Raw genomic sequence first — 21,570 nt, forward strand, 5'->3', positions numbered from 1 at the left:
CAATTGATTTGACAGTAAAAGAATGGTAACTACACATTTACAGCCACAAATACCAGTACAGTATAAATCCCCATCAGGAACTCATTTGATTACAGTAAAATACCAGTAAATGGTTAGTTGATCAGAGACCAGGCTCACAAACATCTTGCATTATTCCCACAGCAGGTTTCCTCTGCTTCAGTAAGACTCTGATCAGCTGTTACAGGGAGCGACTGTGGAAACATATTTTACAGTGTAATTCTTGCAACAACAGTTGGCAGTAGTTCACCGTGTGACGTACGTATCTGATGTAGCGCACATGCACAGAAGCACACTGGAACCGTTCTTAGTCCTCAGCTCATCAGTTGTGAAGTGAAACGCCCCTTAGTGGTGAGCTAACACTTGATGTCAGCTCCTAATGCATGGGCTTGTTCCTGGGGCGCTCCATTTATCTAATGGCATCACATTTGCTACATTGGGCTGCTATGATTAGCTGGTGCTCTGCACCTACAGGAAGTAGCATGCACTCAGTGTCAGCGCAGGCTCGACTACATAAGGCCTCGTCTCAGAGCTCGGGTCTGTTTGCAGTGAGAGGAGCCAGTGGTCACTTTGGATCTTCTGCAGCCATTATTGATCTCTGCTCTATGTGACATCATGAGCTTGAATGATACTAAAGTATTTGTCACACAGTAACAGCCATGATTCAGTAAACGCACAGCATGTAAACTACAGTAAAACTACAGAGGCAGATAGTGTAAAAACACATTTGAAACAGCCAGTGTTGGCAACCTCTTGATCCAAGTCTAGTCCAGTCGTAAATATAGCTGTCCTTTCTTGGCCTAAATAGCACATATTCTCATATATCTCTGTTTGTGTTTAAGGGGCAGACATGTCGGAGCTGCAGTGTGTGGAGTGAAATCTGAGCCTGCGTCTTCTCGTTCAACAGTAACAGCCAGGATCTGATCGGCTGCACTCTAAAAGCAGGAAGTGAAGGGCGGAGCTCAATGGTCAAACATTAAGGATTATTGATTATCAACAACTTATTACAGTCTGCCAGGATTTCACAGGCAGAGTCTTAGAAACACTACAGATTCACACATATAAATGTAAACCAAACAAATGTCACTCATCAATTGTGTGTATTTTGGAAAAGCAGCCAGGAAATTAACCAAAAAATGAGCTGCAACTAATGGCTAAAAGCACTGCACGTCACAATGTGCTGATGTTTGGTGATATTAGAAACTATGCTGCAATACCAGCACCAGACTGCATCCTCCAGAGGTGTGCATCCTCCAGAGGTGTGCATCCTCCAGAGGTGTGCATCCTCCAGAGGTGTGCATCCTCCAGAGGTGTGCATCCTCCAGAGGTGTGCATCCTCCAGAAGTGTGCATCCTCCAGAGGTGTTTGTTTCACTTCTGCTGTGTGTGGTGCATTAAGTACTTTGTGTAGCTATAAGGGTCCCATTTAAATCCAATATATTAGTATTAATTGTAGGATCAAAAGGTTGCTTTTCACTGGTTGTTCATCACCTCTCCTCAGTGTCTTTGCTTTGGGAAATCCTCTTTCAAACTATAATCTAACCCTATCACACTTTATTGTTGATTTGATCTACTTCATTTGTTTTAGCACATTCAAAGCCCTTTTTAGTCACTTCAGAATCGATGGTATTCTGCCTTAGCGTGCTGGTTTCCTGTGGTTCTTTATGCATGGGAAATGACATTTGCCCATGTTATCACATTGGACTCATTGCAGCAGTGCTTTATCCAGTCTGAAGTCCTTCTGTGCACACTTGGATCACCTGGTCCCTCTCTGCAGCAGTGCCTCACACCACTGCTCTTTTAACCACTCCTCCCACTCATTGACTTGCATAGATTTGTCAAGAAACAGTTTTCTTTCATTTCTCCTCGTCTTTTCCTTTCATCTAAATCTTCGGACATTCTTTCTGTGAGCCGCCTCTGCTTTTCTCTCCAGTGCTTGCAGTTCCATAGACTCTTCTCACAGCCTTAGAGTCAACACGACTTACTCCATGATCTCGTTAAACCTGTGCGTTTTAACTCACTGATGTGTGGTGTGCAGTCTTCCTGCTGCTTCCCCCTTCTCCGCTCACACGTGCTCCTGGCTGCGCTGAATCACATGTCGTCTGCGTGGCAGCTCTCCTCTCCATGGATGATGAGCACAGGGAAGAAGAAGGCCTCCTGATAGGACGGAGGACGCTCTCTGTCTCCGTCTCGTCTGTCTGAACTGTCCTGCTCCGTCTCCTCCTCTCTCTCCTGACCTGTCCTCCCTCTGTCCTCTCTCATGCGCACCTCTTCCTCTGGCTGCTCCTCCTCCTCCTCTCCGTCTGCCTCCAGAACTCCTCTGGTCTCCTCGTTGTCCTGTCCCTGTCTGGAGCCTAAGCCTAAAAATCCGCTGCCCGCTCCGTCCTCCCTGCTGCCGGCCAGTCCTCCGCCCATGCTCCTAGAGTGGAACAGGTTGTTTTGTCGGCCGCCGCCCAGACGTCCCAGAGAGAAGCCGCTGCGACTGAGCACCAGCCTGCCTGCGGGGCCCGCGGGGCCCGCGGGGCCTGTGCCCCCCTGTCCCGCCGCCCGTATGCCTGCCACAGTAGCGTTGAGCAGGGCTGTGGTGCCCATAGGAGCGCGCAGCCTGGAGGGCAGACTGGAGCTGGAGGTGGTCCTGCGGCAGCGCGGGCAGCTCTGCAGGAGGTAGGCCGAGTTGAAGAGCACAGGCAGGGCCAGCGCTGGGGCGTGGCTGGGCTGGATGGGGGTGGTCCCGGGGCCTGAGAGAGGGGTGCTAGCTGTGGGGTTGGTGCCCGTGCTGGACTCCAAGTCCATGAGCAGAGCCTCAGAGTAACTAGGCACCAGCTGCTGGTTACAGCGGATGTGCCACTCTAGCTCTGTCATGTCCACAGTGTTGACCCGTGAGATGGCTCTGTAGCTGTTCCCGTTCAGGCCCATCCCGATGGACACACCCCCGTTCTCTGTGTCCGCCCCGTCCCGCACACCTCCCCCCAGCCCCCCTCCACCCACAGAGTCCTCGTCCTCTCCGAACAGTTTCTCCACGTGGTAGTGCACATAGGCCGTGCGGTACTCCGACACCACGCGCAGAGGCCATGACAGCAGGAAGGCCGAGGCCAGCCAGAACACTCTGTGCCGCGAGAACCAGGGCGGGTGAGCTGGGTCCGGGAACGCCAGGATGTGCTCCCGGAAGTCCACGTTCTTCAGGTGCATGCCCTCACGCGCCTCCATGTAGTCGTCCAAGCCCTCGTTCTCTCCAAAAAAGCGCGCTCTCTGAAACAGCACATTATGGGGATTCAATTATTTTACTTCCTGTTACTTTTGGACCTTTTCCATTAGTACCTACATGACTCCACTGTACTTCAACTTACTCAGCCCTGCTTTAGTCAATGCTTTGTAATGACCCTCTGCCCCTTTGGGCCAAATCAAGTCAAGCAGGGACTCAAAGTGAGGTCCACAGACCGTCAGACACTGATTAGGTAAAAGGCTAAAATTTCTTGTGAGTGACTTCAGTGTGGAGCAAGATTTTTTAAACATTAGACAAAAAATGCAGAACAAACATATGAAGAAAGTCTTATAAGATTCTCGTGATCCTCAGGAGCAAAGACTAAAAAATCATGGTGAAAAAAGACCACACTTTATTACAATAATAAACAAAAGTTGAGCTAACATCAGCTATTTCTTCTTCAGAGTAAAACCACTCGCTTCAAGACAAAGTCTTCAAAACAATCAGAGCATTGCGTTCCAAATCCAAACTGTATTATCATTTTTGAAATGTGGTGCAGTGGTGCAGATAAAAGCTTTTAATGGACAGAATGTTGATGACGATTAACTGTACAGGAAGTGAGTTTACTGTGGCTATAACCTGCATCAGCTTTGCAGACTCTTCCAGCGCGGAGTTATAAACACACTCACTCGCCTAATGTTTTATTTTTGTAAAGAACACTTCAAACTGGATAAATGGTGATGTTTTGTGGACCGAGTGTCATTGAATTGGGGAGGAAAATACAACAAAGACATGGAGGAGAACGCTGTAGTTCAACTTGTGTTTGAATCCTTCCTGTTTTAGTCATTCCTTAATGGTTTATTGGCTTTATTGGCGGTTGCTGTAGCAGTATTGCTGATACTTCATAGTTACGAGATCGTACTGTGTAGCAGTTGTCATGTGTTTTGGTGTTAGTCTGTGTAGCAGTTGTCATGTGTTTTGGTGTTCGTCTAACGAGCAGACATCCTTTTGAGTCACAAATCATTTGCACTGTTTCCATGCCCACTTTTACACAGCACCGCTGAGCCCCAGTTGTAATGGAAATGTAACCAGGGCTGAGCGGGGCCACGAGCACAGAGTAAAGTAGAGTAGAGCTGAGGGTACTAATTGAAAAGCTACATTTGTTACTTGCCTGAGTGAGGTAGGCCGCTTCAGCGCGAGCACTGGAGAAGCTGCACAAGCACAAACACTTCTTATTGTTACGCATTAATAGTTACGTCTGTAGAGTCTGCGTTAATCTGACCTGAAACACTTGGTGAAGCGCAGGCGCACGGCCGGGTGCAGCGGCAGGTCCAGCAGCTCTTTGGACACGTCTTTGACTCCGTATCGAGCGTAGTCAAACTCAGAGCTGGAGGCGTGAGTGTTGACGCGCTCGTGGTAAACCTGAGGCACAGAGGGAGCGGTTTGGGAAGAGTACTGTTATACAATGTACTGCCAGTAGGTGAGTACTTCTAAAAGCATGATGTCTAAAGAGAATGGTATTTGTCTTACTGCGCACAGCTGTTTGCACACAGCCCCGCAAAACTTCACTATGGGAGAAATTAAAAACATGCATAACACATTATCAAAGCATGCAAAATCATAAATTAAGTGCTACAGAAAAGGTCATGACTACATGTACAGGCGTGTGGCTCCGGGTGGTGGCACCTGTGTGGTTGTGTAAGCGTCTCCGTTTCGGTAGCGCGTCACTTGTCTGGTCCTCCTCACATAGTGATAACTAATGGCCTTCCACCAGATACACGGAGTGGCCTGCTGGAGGCGCTGCACTCGCTCATACACCTCCTACAAGGGCACAATGTGGGAAAAGGTTTCAGAATCACTGAAATATCAGCTATGCTTTTTGTTTCACGATGCTTAATGACTTCAACAAAAGTATTCAAATATTCTTTTTAACTAAGAGTCTGGAAACACAGACCTTTGGGCCGCATAAATAAAGTCAAATAAATGTGGAGGTGGAAAATGGCCTGAAAAGTGAAATATTTATTCTGAGAAAAGCTCATAATGAGCAAAGACAGAGGGCAGTCACTCATTACAGAAATGTAAACACTGTGCTCCTCTGTGCGCTCAGCAACAGCTTTCACTAAGATTCTCAGTTTTGTGTTATACCTGAAACTCGGCGTGGGCCAGCATGGCAGTCTTGGAGAAGCAGTGCCAGCACTCCACCAGGTAAACCACGTAGAGCATGGCAAGGAAGGCCAGTGGGATGTAGACATAGCCACTGGAGCAGGGGCTCTCCAGGTGCACAATGTCGCTGTAGTAAGCGGCAGCAGCAGGGTCATCATCGGCCCCCAGAGGCAGAGAGGAGCCCAGCACCGGCACACGGCACAGAGCGCACCAGGCCAGTGTGGCAAAGCAGCCGTACATGAGCAGAGTGAGCAGCAGACACTTCCAGTGGGACTCACGACACAGCGACAAGGCCAAGGACTGCTGCTGCGGCCGCTGCTGTGGACCAGACACACGCAGCACATTAGAGGGATTAAAGACTTATTATTATTCACATTCTTATGTTACATTTGTATTTCAGAAGTGAGTGACGCATGTACACTGCTATTGAGTTAAAGGAAGTAGCTCCACTTTCCCTGCACTGCCCTGGTGCGTTTGAACCATATAAACTGCTTGTTAAACAAGTGTGTAGTGTTCCATGTTTAGCAGAGGAAAGCATTACTCTGTCCAGCTGAAGCCGAGATCCTCTGGAGCGGCCGTCCCGGAAGTGCAACTGATCTCACACACACACACGCACACACACACACATACCCGCACGCACGCACACACACACACGTGCACACACCCACCCGCATGCACGCACACACACACACACACACGCACACATACACGCGCACACACGTGCACATACACACACACCCGCATGCACACACACAGACATACACACGCACACACACACACACGGGCACACACGCGCACGCACACGCGCACACATACACGCGCACGCACACACACACACACACACACACGCGCACACACACACGCGCACGCACACACACGCGCACACACACACACACGCGCACACACACGCACACACACACACACACACAGAGTTGAGGCCTCTCTAAGTGCAGCCTCCTCCTGCCTCACACTACATCATATTAGAGCTCTCAGGCTGAGCAGACGCCGCCTCTATCTCGACTCTGCAGCCAGGAGCAGCTCAATTATTTACAAGAGCAGCAACTTCTCCACTCTTCTACGCTGAGGAAGCCACAGTGTAGGCAGTCACAGAGGGCACAGAGCAGGTCAAACTGGATCACACCATGTCCAGCGAAGGACCTAAACCAACACAAGAATGAAAACTATCCCTAATATGATTAAACTTTTAAATGCACCAGGAAAATGTGTGTAGTATGTACATTGATAAATCATTCACCAAATAATAGTTGAAATAACGCTGACAAATCTAATCAAACAATATACCGTACTTTTCAGACTTGCTGCTACTTTTTTCCCACGCTTTGAGCCCTGCGGCCCATAAAACGGTGCATCTAATTTATAGATTTTTACTGGCTAACTGCCACCGGGGGGCACTTTAACAGGAAGCGCAAGCATTTGACACATTGTAGAAGACGACGTCAGTGGACAGTGGTCACTGTCCAGAGGAAACGTCGTGTTCTCTGTATTTTAAGATTCCAAACGCTGTGTGTTGTATTCACAGAGAAATGAGTCTAATGAGGAAGTGAATCTAGACGCGGCAAAACCCAAAGACGCGGAGTGTGGACGTGTGATATACGGCGCTCTGCAGTTTACAACCTGCCGCATTGAAATTAGACTTTCTTGGCTATACCTGACCCACAAGTCAAAAGACCCGTGCATCACGACTGTGGACCATATTTCTGTGCAAATATCTCATGTTACAATGTAACACTCGCTCGATAAGTACGAGCTCAGGAGCAGATGAACCAGATGTGAAGACACAGACACAGGTAAATCAGCTCAAACAGTCATCAAGGACAGAGGGGACAGTTGGGGCAGCTGTGATGTATATTCACTCAGAAATTAGTATAATAAGACCCACGCCGTGAGACCCCAGTTCAAAAGTCAACCAGCACATCACTACCATGTTTATTTATGTGTAAATATCTCATGTTACAAAGTGGGCACCTTCGGCTTATGGACAGGTCCGGCCCATATATGTACAATTTCTTGGTTTTTTTGTAATAAGGATAGCTTTCATTCAGGAGCGCTTTATAGCCCAAAAAATACGGCACACAAAAAAAGCATGTGTGGAGAGAAGAACTTTTGATGTGTGTTTTTGACTGAAAAAATATTTTGTTTATCCATGGCTTTCAGAATGATGAGAAATGATGACCTTCACCAAAGCAATGAACACATTCAAACTCAAATATGTTATCTTTTGAAAGGGCAAACGTCCTCAAAATGTCAGAAACAAGGCTTTACAAACCGTCAGATAAAACGCAGAAAAGACTAACTCCATAAGCTGATGACAAAACTCTTGGCTGACACCGATGTCCTCTCTCTCCTCCAGTGGGCCTGTGCAGTCAGCAGTCACACACACGCACAACACACACACACACACACATACACACACACAGGCACACACACACACACAGCACACACACACAGGCACAGCACACACACAAATACACGCACACACACACGCACAGCACACACAGGCACAACACAACACACACACAACACACACACGCTCAACACACACACACAGAACACACACACGCACAGCACACACAGAACACACGCACAGCACAACACACACACAGAACACACACACGCTCAACACACACACACACGCACAGAACACACACATGCACAACACACACACACACACGCACAGCACACACAGAACACTGATGATTTATCTGATAGGTACCACTTTGTTAATGTAAACAAGAGCTCCTCACGATGCTCTAAAGTAATTTACGGTGTGCCACAGGGTTCGGTACTCGGTCCAATTCTGTTTACTCTTTATATGCTGCCATTAGGCAACATTATCAGAAAGCATGGCATTAACTTCCACTGCTATGCAGATGACACTCAGCTGTATTTATCAATGAAACCTGATCAGAGCGATCAAGTAGACAGACTTAGTGCTTGTGTGAAGGAGATAAAAACCTGGATGACACTTAACTACCTGCTTCTTAACCCTGAAAAAACCGAGGTCATTGTGCTTGGCCCTAAGCATCTACGAGACGCTCTATCTGAGCAGATAGTCACACTGGACAATGTTAGTGTAGCCTCTAGTTCTACTGTAAGAAATCTTGGAGTCTTATTTGACCGGGAGCTCTCATTTAAAGCTCATATAAATCAAGTCTGTAAAACAGCCTATTTCCATTTGTACAACATAGCCAAAATCAGAAGAATCCTGCCTAAAAGCGATGCTGAAAAACTTATCCATGCATTTGTAACGAGTAGATTAGACTACTGTAACTCCCTGCTTGCAGCGTGTCCTAAAAGCTCCATAAAAATCTTTCAACTGGTTCAAAATGCAGCAGCAAGATTACTAACAGGAACAAAAAGAAGAGAGCACATTACGCCAGTGCTGAAGTCTCTTCACTGGCTCCCCGTCGAGTTTAGAATCAAATTTAAAATTCTACTCTTGACCTACAAAGCCATAAATGACATGGCCCCATCCTACCTCAAAGATGCTATAGAACCATACCATCCAAACAGAGCTCTTCGCTCTCAGAATGCCGGCCTTCTGGTGGTCCCAAGAGTCTCTAAAAGTACTGTAGGAGGTAGAGCGTTTAGCTACCAAGCTCCTGTGTTATGGAATCAGCTCCCGACCCATGTTAAATATGCTGACACAGTCTCTTCATTTAAGTCCAGGCTTAAAACGTTCCTCTTCGAAATCGCTTATGGTCAGACTAGTTAGGAACAGAAACAGAAACCCACAGCTTTAGCTACGCTGCCCTAGGAGTAACTGTGCTGGGGGAAGTATGACAGCTTGAGCACTATCCTCTTCTTCTTCTGACTACTTATGCTATCAAACAATATTTATTTTTTAATTCCACTTGCAAACTGTTCACCGCCTTCTTTTTCTTTCTCTCACTCCTGAGGACCTGTGGACCCAGCTGTCCCTCTCCTGGTCCCTGCCCTGTGTGGACGGTCCCTCATCTGCCTGAAGAGTGGGTCCAGCTTGCCTCCGACGGTCCCTCATCTGCCTGAAGAGTGGGTCCAGCTCGCCTCAGTCGGTCCCTCATCTGCCTGAAGAGTGGGTCCAGTTCGCCTCAGTCGGTCCCTCATCTGCCTGAAGAGTGGGTCCAGTTCGCCTCAGTCGGTCCCTCATCTGCCTGAAGAGTGGGTCCAGTTCGCCTCAGTCGGTCCCTCATCTGCCTGAAGAGTGGGTCCAGTTCGCCTCAGTCGGTCCCTCATCTGCCTGAAGAGTGGGTCCAGTTCGCCTCAGTCGGTCCCTCATCTGCCTGAAGAGTGGGTCCAGTTCGCCTCAGTCGGTCCCTCATCTGCCTGAAGAGTGGGTCCAGCTCCAGTCTCCCTCGTGTCCGTCTGTCCGTCTGTGAGAGTCGGATCTCTCCTTCACTGGAACTCCTCCAGGTTTCTACGCTTTTTTCCCAAAGAGGTTTTTTTTGTAGTTTTTCCTGGCCGAGAAGGAGAGTCTAAGGACAGAGGACCCTGGGACATCGTCCCTCGCCACCACAGACATTGTCTGACTCCCTCGCCACCACAGACATTGTCTGACTTCATCGCCACCACAGACATTGTTGATTCATTTCTCCCTGTGGCCCTCAGAGGCAACTGTTGTTGTGATTTTGGGCCTTACAAAAATAAATTGATTTGATTTGAACACACACATGCACAACACACACGCACAACACACACACGCACACACGCACAACACACACACATGCACAACACACACGCACAACACACACACACACGCATAACACACACACGCATAGCACACACATGCACAACACACACACACACGCACAGCACACACACATGCACAACACACACACACAGAACACACACATGCACAACACACACACACAACACACAGAACACACACATGCACAACACACACACACAACACACGCACAGCACACACACACGCACACGCACAGCACACACGCACAGCACACACACACACACACGCACAACACACACGCACACACACACACACCCACACACACACACACACGCATAACACACACACACTCTCCCCTCTCTCACTATGCAGTTGTAATTGTGTGTGGTGTCTGAGCACAGTCCCTGACACACACACTACGTCCTCTTCACTACAGTCACAGGACGAGGAAGAAGGATGTCTCATGGGGGACACTGATATCCACCAAATGTCTCACTGAGACAGATAACCGTTATTTGCCGATACTGATATTATGATTTTAAAATGAACAGCAAAGTCTACGAATGTACATTAAAGTGCGCATGACAGGTTTTTATGATTTTACAATTTTGACTTTTGTTGTAAATATAAATTATACTTTTACGCCGATCGAGTAGTTGTTCGTGGGGAAAAGTTGAAAAATGACACAGATCACACAAGAGACACCTAAAGTTTGTGTATAATTTACAAAAATAAGAAACAACTTGTTTGACCTTCTAAACATTATGTTTATTTGTCAGATGAGTTTTGTCTCAGTGGTTGCTGGGTAATTTCCTAGTGTGACATCATCAATTACATACAGGAAGTGAAATTACAAACCTAAACAAATTTCTATTCTGGGATAAAATTTGTACAACAATAAGCACAATTTTAAATATATTTATCTTAACTGGATTTTAGTTCAATGATTAGTCCAGTCACGGTGAAGCAGGCAGTAGTATCATTACACAATATCATTCTAAACCTGATTCAATAAGAGGGAAAATATATGTAGTTAACATTACATGCAGATGAAAAGATCTTTGATAAACATAGATAAAAACTACAACAAACTGATCATAAACAGTGTATGTAGAAGTCACAAATGTTTCCTCTCAGACTATTTCAGAGGCAAACGCCCGCTCCAGGATCTCCTCACAAAATCTATCACTACAATGTCTTTTGCCAAATGTTCTGTCTCTGCTCGAACTGTCTCTGAATAAATGAAGCCAAAAAGGAAAACACAAACTACACGGTGCAAAAGTGTGAAATGGCTCATTCCCTTCCAGCTCCGGCTCTGGTCCAAGACTCATTTCTCCAACACAAAGGAACCATTAGAGAAGAGGGCCACGGGCTCAGGGCACAGTTTAACTCCACATATTGTCAAAGAAGAAACACAGACGACTTGGCCAAACTGTTTTAGGCAAACAATGGGATTTGTCTGCGTGGGCTCCAGTGTGGAAGCGCTCAGAGTAAATACACAGCATCAGACAGAACACCGAGCAGCTGAGAGTCCAGTCCATGTTCAGTGTGAGGCGCCAACTTCAACTAAGACGTTTACGAGCATTTAGGAGTTTATCAGACCAAATGTTAAGATCAAGGTTTGGTTAAAGTTAGAATCAGCATGGTGTGTGTGTGTGTGTGTGTGTGTGTGGATGGGTGTGTGTGTGTGTGTGGATGGATGGGTGTGTGCGTGGATGGATGTGTGTGTGTGTGTGTGTGTGTGGATGGGTGTGTGTGTGTGTGTGTGTGTGTGTGTGGATGGGTGTGTGCGTGGATGGATGTGTGTGTGTGTGTGTGTGTGTGTGTGGATGGGTGTGTGTGTGTGTGTGGATGGGTGTGTGTGTGTGTGTGTGGATGGGTGTGTGCGTGGATGGATGTGTGTGTGTGTGTGTGTGTGTGGATGGGGGTGTGTGTGTGTGTGTGTGTGTGGATGGGTGTGTGCGTGGATGGATGTGTGTGTGTGTGTGTGTGTGTGGATGGGTGTGTGTGTGTGTGTGGATGGGTGTGTGTGTGTGTGTGTGGATGGGTGTGTGCGTGGATGGATGTGTGTGTGTGTGGATGGGTGTGTGTGTGTGTGTGGATGGGTGTGTGTGTGTGTGTGTGGATGGGTGTGTGCGTGGATGGATGTGTGTGTGTGTGGATGGGTGTGTGTGTGTGTGTGGATGGGTGTGTGTGTGTGTGGGTGCGCGTGTGTGTGGATGGGTGTGTGTGTGTGTGTGTGTGTGTGTGTGTGTGTGTGGGTGCGTGGATGGATGGGTGTGTGTGTGTGTGTGCACGCGTGTGTGTGGATGGATGGGTGTGTGTGTGTGTGTGTGTGTGGATGTGTGTGTGTGTGTGTGTGTGTGTGTGTGGATGGGTGTGTGTGTGTGTGTGGGTGCGTGGATGGATGGGTGTGTGTGTGTGTGTGTGTGCGTGGGTGCGTGGGTGGATGGGTGGGTGTGTGTGTGTGTGTGTGTGCACGCGCGTGTGTGGATGGATGGGTGTGTGTGTGCGTTTGTATGTGTGTGTGTGTGGCAGACTCTACAAAAAAACAGCTGATGGCAGATCTGAAGTGGTGTCTAAGGTTTACAGAGGAGGAGGAGGATGCCAGAGGTCAGAGGAAGACCACCAGACAGTTTGAGATGATACTGTTCAAAGTCTCACTTACTTCATTTTGGTGCCAGACTTTGAAGCGGTTACTTTTATTTACAAGGGGAAATTATTTTTGCAGCAGTCTGAAAGAGGAAACAAGTTCGTTTGTGATCTTAATATCGGTATTGGCAAATATCAGTTATCGGCCACAGTAAGACATATATCAGATATTGGTATTGACTGAAAAAAAGTCATACAGAACCATCCCTAATTCGATGCACACACTGAATAATATGGCCTGTGCATGTTTAAAACACATTTTTTTTTTTTTTTTCAGATTTAGACAATTTTGTGCTAAAATATTGAAAAATCAATATAAGAGGAAGGATACTAAATTTGGTGATTTATGTGATATTAGAATTGATATTGAGGGCTGGTGTATCAATATATTGTCAATTGACACATGAATTGTTTTGATGATTAAAAATCAGGTTCAGGTAACTTTATTTATACCCACAGATACAGTTGGTTTGCAGTTAGACTTGGCTTCCATACATAAGTTTTACAAACAATAAGTAGGTCATAAAAAATGAAAGAATGCATCAAAATAGACTAAAGACAAAAACATTACAATTATCAACAAAAGGAATTACACAGATACACAACTAGGGTGCAGATTAGCTTTTTAAGCAAAAAACTAGTGCTGTAACGGACCGAGGTAAGTGAGAGAGAGGTCCAAACAAAGGTGTGGGAAGCCCCCTCATATACAGGTACACCGGGCAATGGACATGTGCACTACAGACTCTTTAGTCGGTTACAGTACTAAGTCATGTACTCAATTCTCCATACCAATTTTGCAACCACAATGATTTAAAAATGTATTTTTAGACAATAAAAACTGACATTTTCCCACACAAAATAATAATAGATAGTCTTATCGATACTTGCTCAAGTTTGTATATATTTTTTCTATACTAGTTTTAGTATTGATTAGTATTAGATTTTCTATACTAGACAATCCTAAAACAAACTGCTGCAGGGATGAAACTGTTTCTGAAGCACGTTGTTTTCCATCTTGTGATCAGGTACATTTGTCCAGAGGTTTGTGCTTAAACAATGGCCATGGTACTAAAGCTGCCTCGAGTACAAGGACTTAGGGTTCAGCTGGGTTTCTCCCATCTCCAACCATGTCCAATCATGTCCAAGCATGTCCAATCATGTCCAACCATGTCCAACCATGTCCAGCTGCATCTTGTATTAAGTTTGTGCAGGTAGTGGCTTGACAAAGAAATACTGTTATTCAAATGCATTAAACTACACAAGACTGGCCAAATACTCATGTCCTAGACCTGATTTAAACTACTCTGAAGGAACCTTCATCTGTGGTGGTGACTTTAACCTCCACTTTCAGCCAAATACATCAGTGGGCTAAATTAACAGCTCAATCTGAAACATGTTCTTTACTCATGGTTATAAATCAGGTACAGGCTTCTCAGTGTAAATCTCCTGGCTCCTATTAGTCCTACTAAGTGTTTAGGCTTGTGGCATAGAGAAAACACTAACACAACTGTGACTTTTCACTCACTATCCCAGTCTCTCTTCCCCTTGGGACCTATTAAAATGTCCAGCACTATCCATCCATCCATCCATCTTCTGCCGCTTTATCCGGGGCCGGGTCGCGGGGGCAGCAGTCTGAGCAGGGACTCCCAGACCTCCTTCTCTCCAGACACTTCCTCTAACTCCTCCGGGGGGATCCCGAGGCGTTCCCAGGCCAGCCGAGAGACATAGTCTCTCCAGCGTGTCCTGGGTCTTCCCCGGGGCCTCTTCCCGGTGGGACATGCCTGAAACACCTCCCGAGGGAGGCGCCCAGGAGGCATCCGGAACAGATGCCCGAGCCACCTCAGCTAGCTCCTCTCGACGTGGAGGAGCAGCGGCTCTACTCCGAGCTCCCCCCGTGTGGCCGAGCTCCTCACCTTATCTCTAAGGGAGCGCCCAGCCACACGGCGGAGGAAACTCATTTCGACCGCTTGTATCCGCGATCTTGTCCAGCACTAATTAAATAATATTACTGAGCCTAGTCCAGTTCATTTTCTCGGTCACAATTGAATAATTCCTTTAATGAGAGGAAAGAAGGTCTTGGATAAGTCCGATGATGGGCTGTGAGGAAGAGACTTTCCTGCTTTCAACAGCCTCACTAAGAGAAGCTTTAGAGCTCAAATATAGCTTAAACAGCTGGTCCCATCCTAATAACACAGATAGTCTCCAAGCCCCACAGATCTAAATGACCTCCTCTAGGTAAAGTTTTATCACATGCCATTTGCTCAAAGTCACACAAGGGGAGACAGAGCAGGAGGCTTATGGCTCTGTTTGTGACGCTGGGGGCGCAGGGACATTTGTTTAGAATGATCCAAATAACTGTAGTTCAGTAGAAGACATTAGACTAGCTATAGGCTACATGCTGCAAATAGATGAGCAACTTATTATCAACGGCAGACGTGCTGGTAATACTTCAGTACACAATACTCAGACTGTATTAGAAGTAGTACACTATATACTAGAACACTATAACTACAACGTTCTTACTTATGGCTCCAACACATCTTTCCAAAAACAACCATTATAGCTGTTAGATCTGCACTCCTTCAAGTAGTCTGGTCTAGTAGTGTTGAATATTGAAAATGTATCCGATATTAGGCACAAATATTTTTTCTGCACTGAAAATATCAGTTATTGGCCACAACAGTAAGACATTTCGGATATTTTATCGGCCTTAAGAATTCACAGGACCATCCCTAGTATTTAGAATCAAAGACCACAGCGACACAGGAGTTCATGCAAAAACAACTGTACAAAGTGTATCAGTAAAGAGTGTAATGATATGTTTGTGATACATAAATTAGATTAAACTCACGGGTCACTCCAACATCTTTGGCTAACTCATATCTACAACATATCTTCTCCTCTTTGCTGCTGTCCGTATAAATCATTTGAATCTAAATTATAGTCGACTAATAAAAATGTTGGTCAACTAAAACAGGATAAACCGATTCATCGTCTAAAGCAGGGGTCCCCAATCACCGGACCACTGGAAATAATCTATCAGTGACAGCATCTTCTCTGAAGTAACTTTCGCCTGTTACTCATGACACGCTAATAAGCTCGTCTGTGGATTTATAATGAAAAGCCTTATAGGAAATTGACAATGAAATCCATTAAATATAATGGCAAGTATATTATATCTCTGCTCTTGTTCTGCGTGATAACATAACTGATACGTGCATTAAACATGATACGTCATCGCGGATGCGTCGCATCAAACACGCTGCCCAAAAGTAGACCCACAAGCCAGCGAAAATGAGTGAAAAACAAAAGTCTTGGAGAGCATTTTTGAAAAGGGGAAAAGGCTAAGTGAGGAGCAGACGAGGAGCCAGCGGGGAGGTTGGAGGACTTGTCTCCTGGGCCAACATTCTGCAACTGCTACGCGATCACCTGTTTTTACTTTTACAAGAGTTTGAGCACTACTTCCCGTGTCGTGACGGCAACAAGACAAAACTACGGAGCAGACTTAAACACACTGTGGGTGTCATTGTCTCCCATCACTCCAAGATGGGACCACCTCATTGCACAGAAACACACGCAGGGCTCCCACTGATTCAGCGTGAGGTCATTTTTATGCACTCATTTTTGCCATATTCAGTCAGAAGAACAGTGAGGACACGTGTAACTGTACGTTATGTTACTCCAATTCGAATCTTTTGGTATGGTACACTTAATAATGTACAAACGCGCCTTCCGAGCTGAATCGAATGGAAGCCTAAGCCCCGCCCACTTCCGCGCAAGTTAACCTGACCGCGACTTAACCTGGCACACCGATCCGTGAAAATAAAACCTACCGTACATTATTCCGGTCCGTGGGGCAAAAAGGTTGGGGACCCCTGGTCTAAAGGACTAAAGGATTACAGCCTTAATACGTAGATTGTTATTTTACATGTTCATTATAAAACGCAAAATTTTAAATGGCTTAAAGGCGCAATGGACGATTTTTCGGCGATTTGAGAACTCAGGCGGAAGTGCACATGCGCACTCCCCCGTGCGGACTGATACAACACACACGTGCGTTTGTTTATTAGCGCGACGGATCGCATCACATCTCTCGTCTCCGTAGATTTTTGTCTTCTTCTGAGTCAGCTCGAACAGTCTTTCTCCGTCTTCATTTTGCCCCGTACACTGAGGGAACTATATTATGATAGATCAATGCGCTTAGACACGCGGAAACGTGGGGACAAACCGCACGCGGCTGCAGGTGAGCGGTAGGTGCGTTTTATGATTGATACGTGGCAGGACTAATCGGCAGTCCACGCCACGAGGAAATAAGACTCAGATTTGGGCCAAAAAAATCGTCCATTCAACCTTTAAAAGTAGAAATAGGACCACTGACTTAGTGTTAAAAAGTGCAGCGCTGATGACCTTCACACAAAATCCACTGCTTAACTCAACAACTTGGATTTTATTGTACATGTTTTTATTTTTGTAATATAAAGCACAATATAGATTTACTCAAACATGCATGAATCAATCAAAATACAACTTTGAGTAAACTAATGGTGAGGGAACACAATAATTCAATCAAATAAAAGTTTATTTGACATATGTCCTTTTTAATGTAAAGAGCTGTTCCATGACTTTATCAGAATACAATCTGAACAAAATAATAAAGACCTAAACTTTGCGGAGATTTGGATTCTGCTTTGTACTGTATTTGTTTGTTGCTGGGCCATGATACATTTTTCAGCCTGTGTTGCTTTTAATGTCGCTGTCAGGCTCAGAAGAACAGAAAGAAAAATGTCCCTTACTGACCATCTATCTCTGAAGTCACACATCGGTTCACCTGCGCCACATCTTTTCCGCTAACAGCTCTTTAGATCATTACTGTAAATGTGTTTTGTGTTCTTTTTCTCACAGTTTCCTTTTGATTCAGATGACTAGGTGTGCCTGGAGTGTCTATAATTAGCACTCGGAGCATGTGGGAGGCAAATGAAGTGAGAGAAGAGGAGTGAAGGCTCGCAACACGCAGAAAAACACCAATTGTAGATACTATTCATTCTGCAGGCAGGTATCTATTAGCCCCGTCATCACAATTATCCAGTTCAGCATATCCATTAGCATTTGGAGGCCTCGGCAAACAGTTATTGTATGTGGGCAAATGTGTGTTTACGACAAATCACTTGGATCACTTTATTCATCTCCACGTCTTTTGTGTTTGTGTTTGGTACAACGTAAACTCATAAAGTCCACGTTTGCTTCAGCAGTTGTTGAACAGTGGGTGGTAAAATGTGTAACACTTTATAATAACTACACTTATTCCTGCCTATATAAAGCATGAACAAACAATTAAGGTAAAGATATTATAAAGTGGTACCTTGAAATTAATGGATTGTTTTCCCCACGGAGGGCGTTTCCGCAGATACCGACCGTATCCATGATCGGTATTGACAGGGCAACAAGGGAAAATGTAAGGCAGGATGACAAGGTGAGATGGAAGCAAATGCAGCAACCCTAGCTTCACTTAACTCCACCATGAGCTGATGCCCTGAACTGCTGTGCGAAGCGACAGCTATTAGTTGTTTTATTTTGGACTTTTTCAAAAGGTCTTCAGTCATCCTCTGTCAAACTTAACTTATAAATTCAGATAAAAGGAGAATGCTTACGTCAGGAAGGGCCTCCACAGCAATTTTTGACTGACTTGCCTGACATTTAAAGGTCCAGGCAATGCGGCTGGTACTAATCAATTTATTTTAGCGTCAGTTTTATTTTGTGTCATTTAAAACTAGATTGTACTTTAATAATTACACTTGTATAACCTTTAATTACCAAATAATGAAATGATAATTACCAAATGATGAAATGATAATGAACAAATAAGAAGGGGTGGTTTGAAAGACGTCTGAAGGTGGTGATTACGAGCCAAAAAAATCAGAAAAAAAGGAGAACTGGTAGATTTAATGTACCATCTACCCTCTGTTTACAACGCTTCCCAAAACCATTGTAGAAATCAAGCCAATCACAGTCCAATCCGTCAACTGCCAAGGGGAGTACAGCACAATAGCTGTTAACGACCCGAGACTGGACAGGTAATCAGCAGTGGGGCGGCCGGCGTACAATAGGTGGATAACGAGTGGTTTCAGGCTTTAGCTACTCACTTTGGGCAGGACTAATCCAGCTGAAAACACATGCGTTTGCGGTGACGTCATACAGCCGGGACTTCCCCATAGCGGCCATTTTAAAAGGGGCACGCCATATATTAAAAACCAACACGACTGTGTCCTTTTCTACGGCATAATGAGCTACGAATACTTCGATAACGGCAAACTAAGGTACACGACAAAGCTATCATTTCTTGGTCAGTCAACAGAGCAATGTCCTAACAGATTAAGCAGGTTTTTGGCATTTTGGCCTCATATTTCCTGGATTTCGTATGTAGTAGACGTGCTGTTGTGCCCCTTTCAAAATGGCGGACTCGGTTGCCACTGCACAAGTTCCCGGATGTGTGAAAGCATGTATTGTAAACATTCTAGAGTCTCAGATCAGTGCCTTCAGTGCCAGGATGACTGCCATTGAAACGTATAATCAACAAATAGTTTACTAAGAATGATTCACGCTTTGTAACTACTTAAGTCGGTAGCGTGCTGGGACTTTTACGGATGGGCAAAAAGACTTGGGGTGTTCATCAATATTTAGTGGTTGTGCACAAAAGTGAAAAGAAAAACCTCCATACAAAGGTCAAGTATGGAAGCCTGCTCTCCTGCGTGAAGGGCAAACGCTCGTCCTACTGAGCTAAACCATCTTGCCTGTCTAATACGGGATAGATTGAATAGTTTCGCATCACCGATCAATTAATTACACAAATTAGATCACTTTATTATTAAAATGATTGCGAATGAAATGAAATGTATTTCTATCCAACGTCTAATCATGAGAAAAGTGAAGAGAGCAGTAACAACTAAAAGCTAGTTTATAAGTAAGTTTGTTGTTGTTGCTTCGCTCTCCTCTGCACATGCTCAGTTCGTACAACCATCCAAGAGTCCCACACACGTTTATTTAGAGTGGTTTGAGGCTGTGTGGTCCTCAGAGCGCATACACAGACCTCTAAAAGAAGCCGCTGTCCGTTCTGGCTCTAAAAGCTCATGTTGCAGCGTGGGAGAAGAAGAACCAAGCTTTCCATGCAGTACTGCTCAGTGGCCTGTAGTGGCCACCGCAAAACACACTGTGCCTTCCAGCCAAGCTTCAGCAGCCGAAGCGAGGGTAAAACAGGCTTATTTGGATGTATTTCGGAACAATTTTTGTATTAATCTTATTAGTTAATCACTGCTTACACCAACTGCACACCACTGACTTAATTAATACACTAATCCTAACTCCTTACCACTCAATAAAGTAGTTATTAAGACAGAATTATCTTTAATAAAATGTATTATTCATCTGTAATGAACAAATACTTTAACAAAATAAACTATGGTGACTGGAGGATTCAATGGGAGAATTTGCTGTGTCAGAGCGGGCACAACTTTGTTTTATGGGTGTGAGCGCAAAGTATTGTGTGCTGTAAATATTAATAATGAAGCTTCGCCTGCTCATTTATTCCTACAATGAATGCGGACAGACTTATGTCACAAGACAGGAGATATGTGATATTAATATACAAAACGAACACAAAGAACATGGCAAAATGAAACCTTTTGTTATATTTCTGCATTTTTGAAACCGACAATGGACAATTTACTGATCAAGTGTATACATATTGCACACTTTTGCCCCACATGTGCTGACAAGGGTATGTACAGTGCGATTATGACCAGGCAAGCCCACACCCCGATTAACTATGATTATTATCTCCTTTCTACTACTCTTATCATGTCATATTCTGCTACATAAATATCATTCAGCAGCAGTGGGTCGTGTGTTATGTGTGTTATTCATTATAAATAAGTGATGGCGCTACTCACATGTTAAAGGTGCCACTCACATGTTAAAGGTGCCACTCACATGTTAAAGATGCATGTGATGAGACAGACACTACCATTGCAACTACAACATCCAGCTATTCCTGAAGATTAAGAAGGCAGTTTGAACATATATTTGAAAGAGAAAGCCAGAGAAATGCATGTGCTTTGGTGAAAACGGTGTAGTAAGCATGTCATTCATCACGTTATAGTCCGTGAACACTGGTCTCGGGTCTAAATTGGCCAAAGTCCGGAGTGTCCTTGCTCTCGCCGCGGAGGCAGCGCGAGGGGGAAACGTGACTGTGTTTTGACAGCACCGAGCCGCGCAGACGAGGCACTTTTTTATTTTTTTTTCTGCCTCTGGAAATCCACACAATAACTGAGAAATGTCAAACGCAACGGTTAAAAAAAATAAAAATAATAAAATAAAAAAGGACTAGTGTTGGTCATTGGCGGAACGCGCGCGCCTGCAACTGTCGGCGCGAGGCACCGGACGCGCACGAGTCTGATTAAAAATGCCCTTCGTACCTGCTCTCGTCCTGACCCTTCCTCCAAAATGGGCTCTTCTGCGGCGGCCGTGTCCTCGTCCGTCTGCATCTTTCCGCTGCCTCTCCTTCCCTCCCGAGCAGCGAGCTGAGGCGGCTCCCTCCCCGGCGTGCACAGGGACCTCCCCGGCGGAGTGGCGGCGGCGGGCTCGGTCACCCCATCCGCCGCAAGTTGCTCTCCGGTTTCAGCGTGGCCATGGCGGGGCCTGCGGCAAACAAGCCTCGTCCTCTCGCGGCGCTTCTATTGTTGTTCGGTTGTTCGGTGCGTCAGCGTTTCTCCCGCTTCTCCATCGCGTCCTCGCCTCGCTAAAACACCCCCAAAAAACGAGCCTCCGGTGTCGAAGCGCGTGTCCTCCGCTTCACG

The 21,570-nt window shown here is 45.5% G+C and overlaps 1 protein-coding gene across 2 annotated transcripts; it reads right to left on the reverse strand.

Moving 5' to 3' along the window:
- Positions 1 to 1,768: 1,768 nt before the first annotated feature.
- Positions 1,769 to 21,436, reverse strand: LOC140371908 (transmembrane protein 151A-like). 2 transcript variants are annotated; one of them, XM_072459143.1, is made up of 6 exons: positions 21,190 to 21,436; positions 5,365 to 5,700; positions 4,906 to 5,040; positions 4,502 to 4,641; positions 4,387 to 4,430; positions 1,769 to 3,262 (listed from the first exon to the last, which is right to left on the reverse strand). In XM_072459143.1, exons 1-6 carry the CDS (start codon positions 21,256 to 21,258, stop codon positions 2,109 to 2,111), a joined length of 1,878 nt encoding a protein of 625 aa, XP_072315244.1. In that variant the 5' UTR covers positions 21,259 to 21,436; the 3' UTR covers positions 1,769 to 2,108. The 2 variants fall into 2 exon arrangements, with proteins under 2 accessions (XP_072315244.1, XP_072315245.1); XM_072459144.1 differs by having other exon boundaries at positions 1,771 to 3,266; positions 4,391 to 4,430.
- Between the last annotated feature and the right edge of the window lie 134 nt (positions 21,437 to 21,570).

Source organism: Eucyclogobius newberryi, unplaced genomic scaffold (genome assembly GCF_026437365.1).
Source record: "Eucyclogobius newberryi isolate DKJ021-1_F unplaced genomic scaffold, fEucNew1.0.hap1 SCAF_22, whole genome shotgun sequence".
In the NCBI taxonomy this organism is placed as follows: domain Eukaryota; kingdom Metazoa; phylum Chordata; class Actinopteri; order Gobiiformes; family Gobiidae; genus Eucyclogobius; species Eucyclogobius newberryi.

What these genes read in the sequence shown, in the direction of transcription:
- LOC140371908 (XM_072459143.1), bottom strand. Translation starts at nt 21,258, where the DNA reads ATGCAGACGGACGAGGACACGGCCGCCGCAGAAGAGCCCATTTTGGAG. An exon ending in AAGGGTCAGGACGAGAGCAG is followed by an intron (nt 5,701 to 21,189) that starts GTACGAAGGGCA and finishes TCTGGTCCACAG; the next exon opens with CAGCGGCCGCAGCAGCAGTC. An exon ending in CGCTTCACCAAGTGTTTCAG is followed by an intron (nt 4,431 to 4,501) that starts GTCAGATTAACG and finishes GTGCTTGTGCAG; the next exon opens with CTTCTCCAGTGCTCGCGCTG.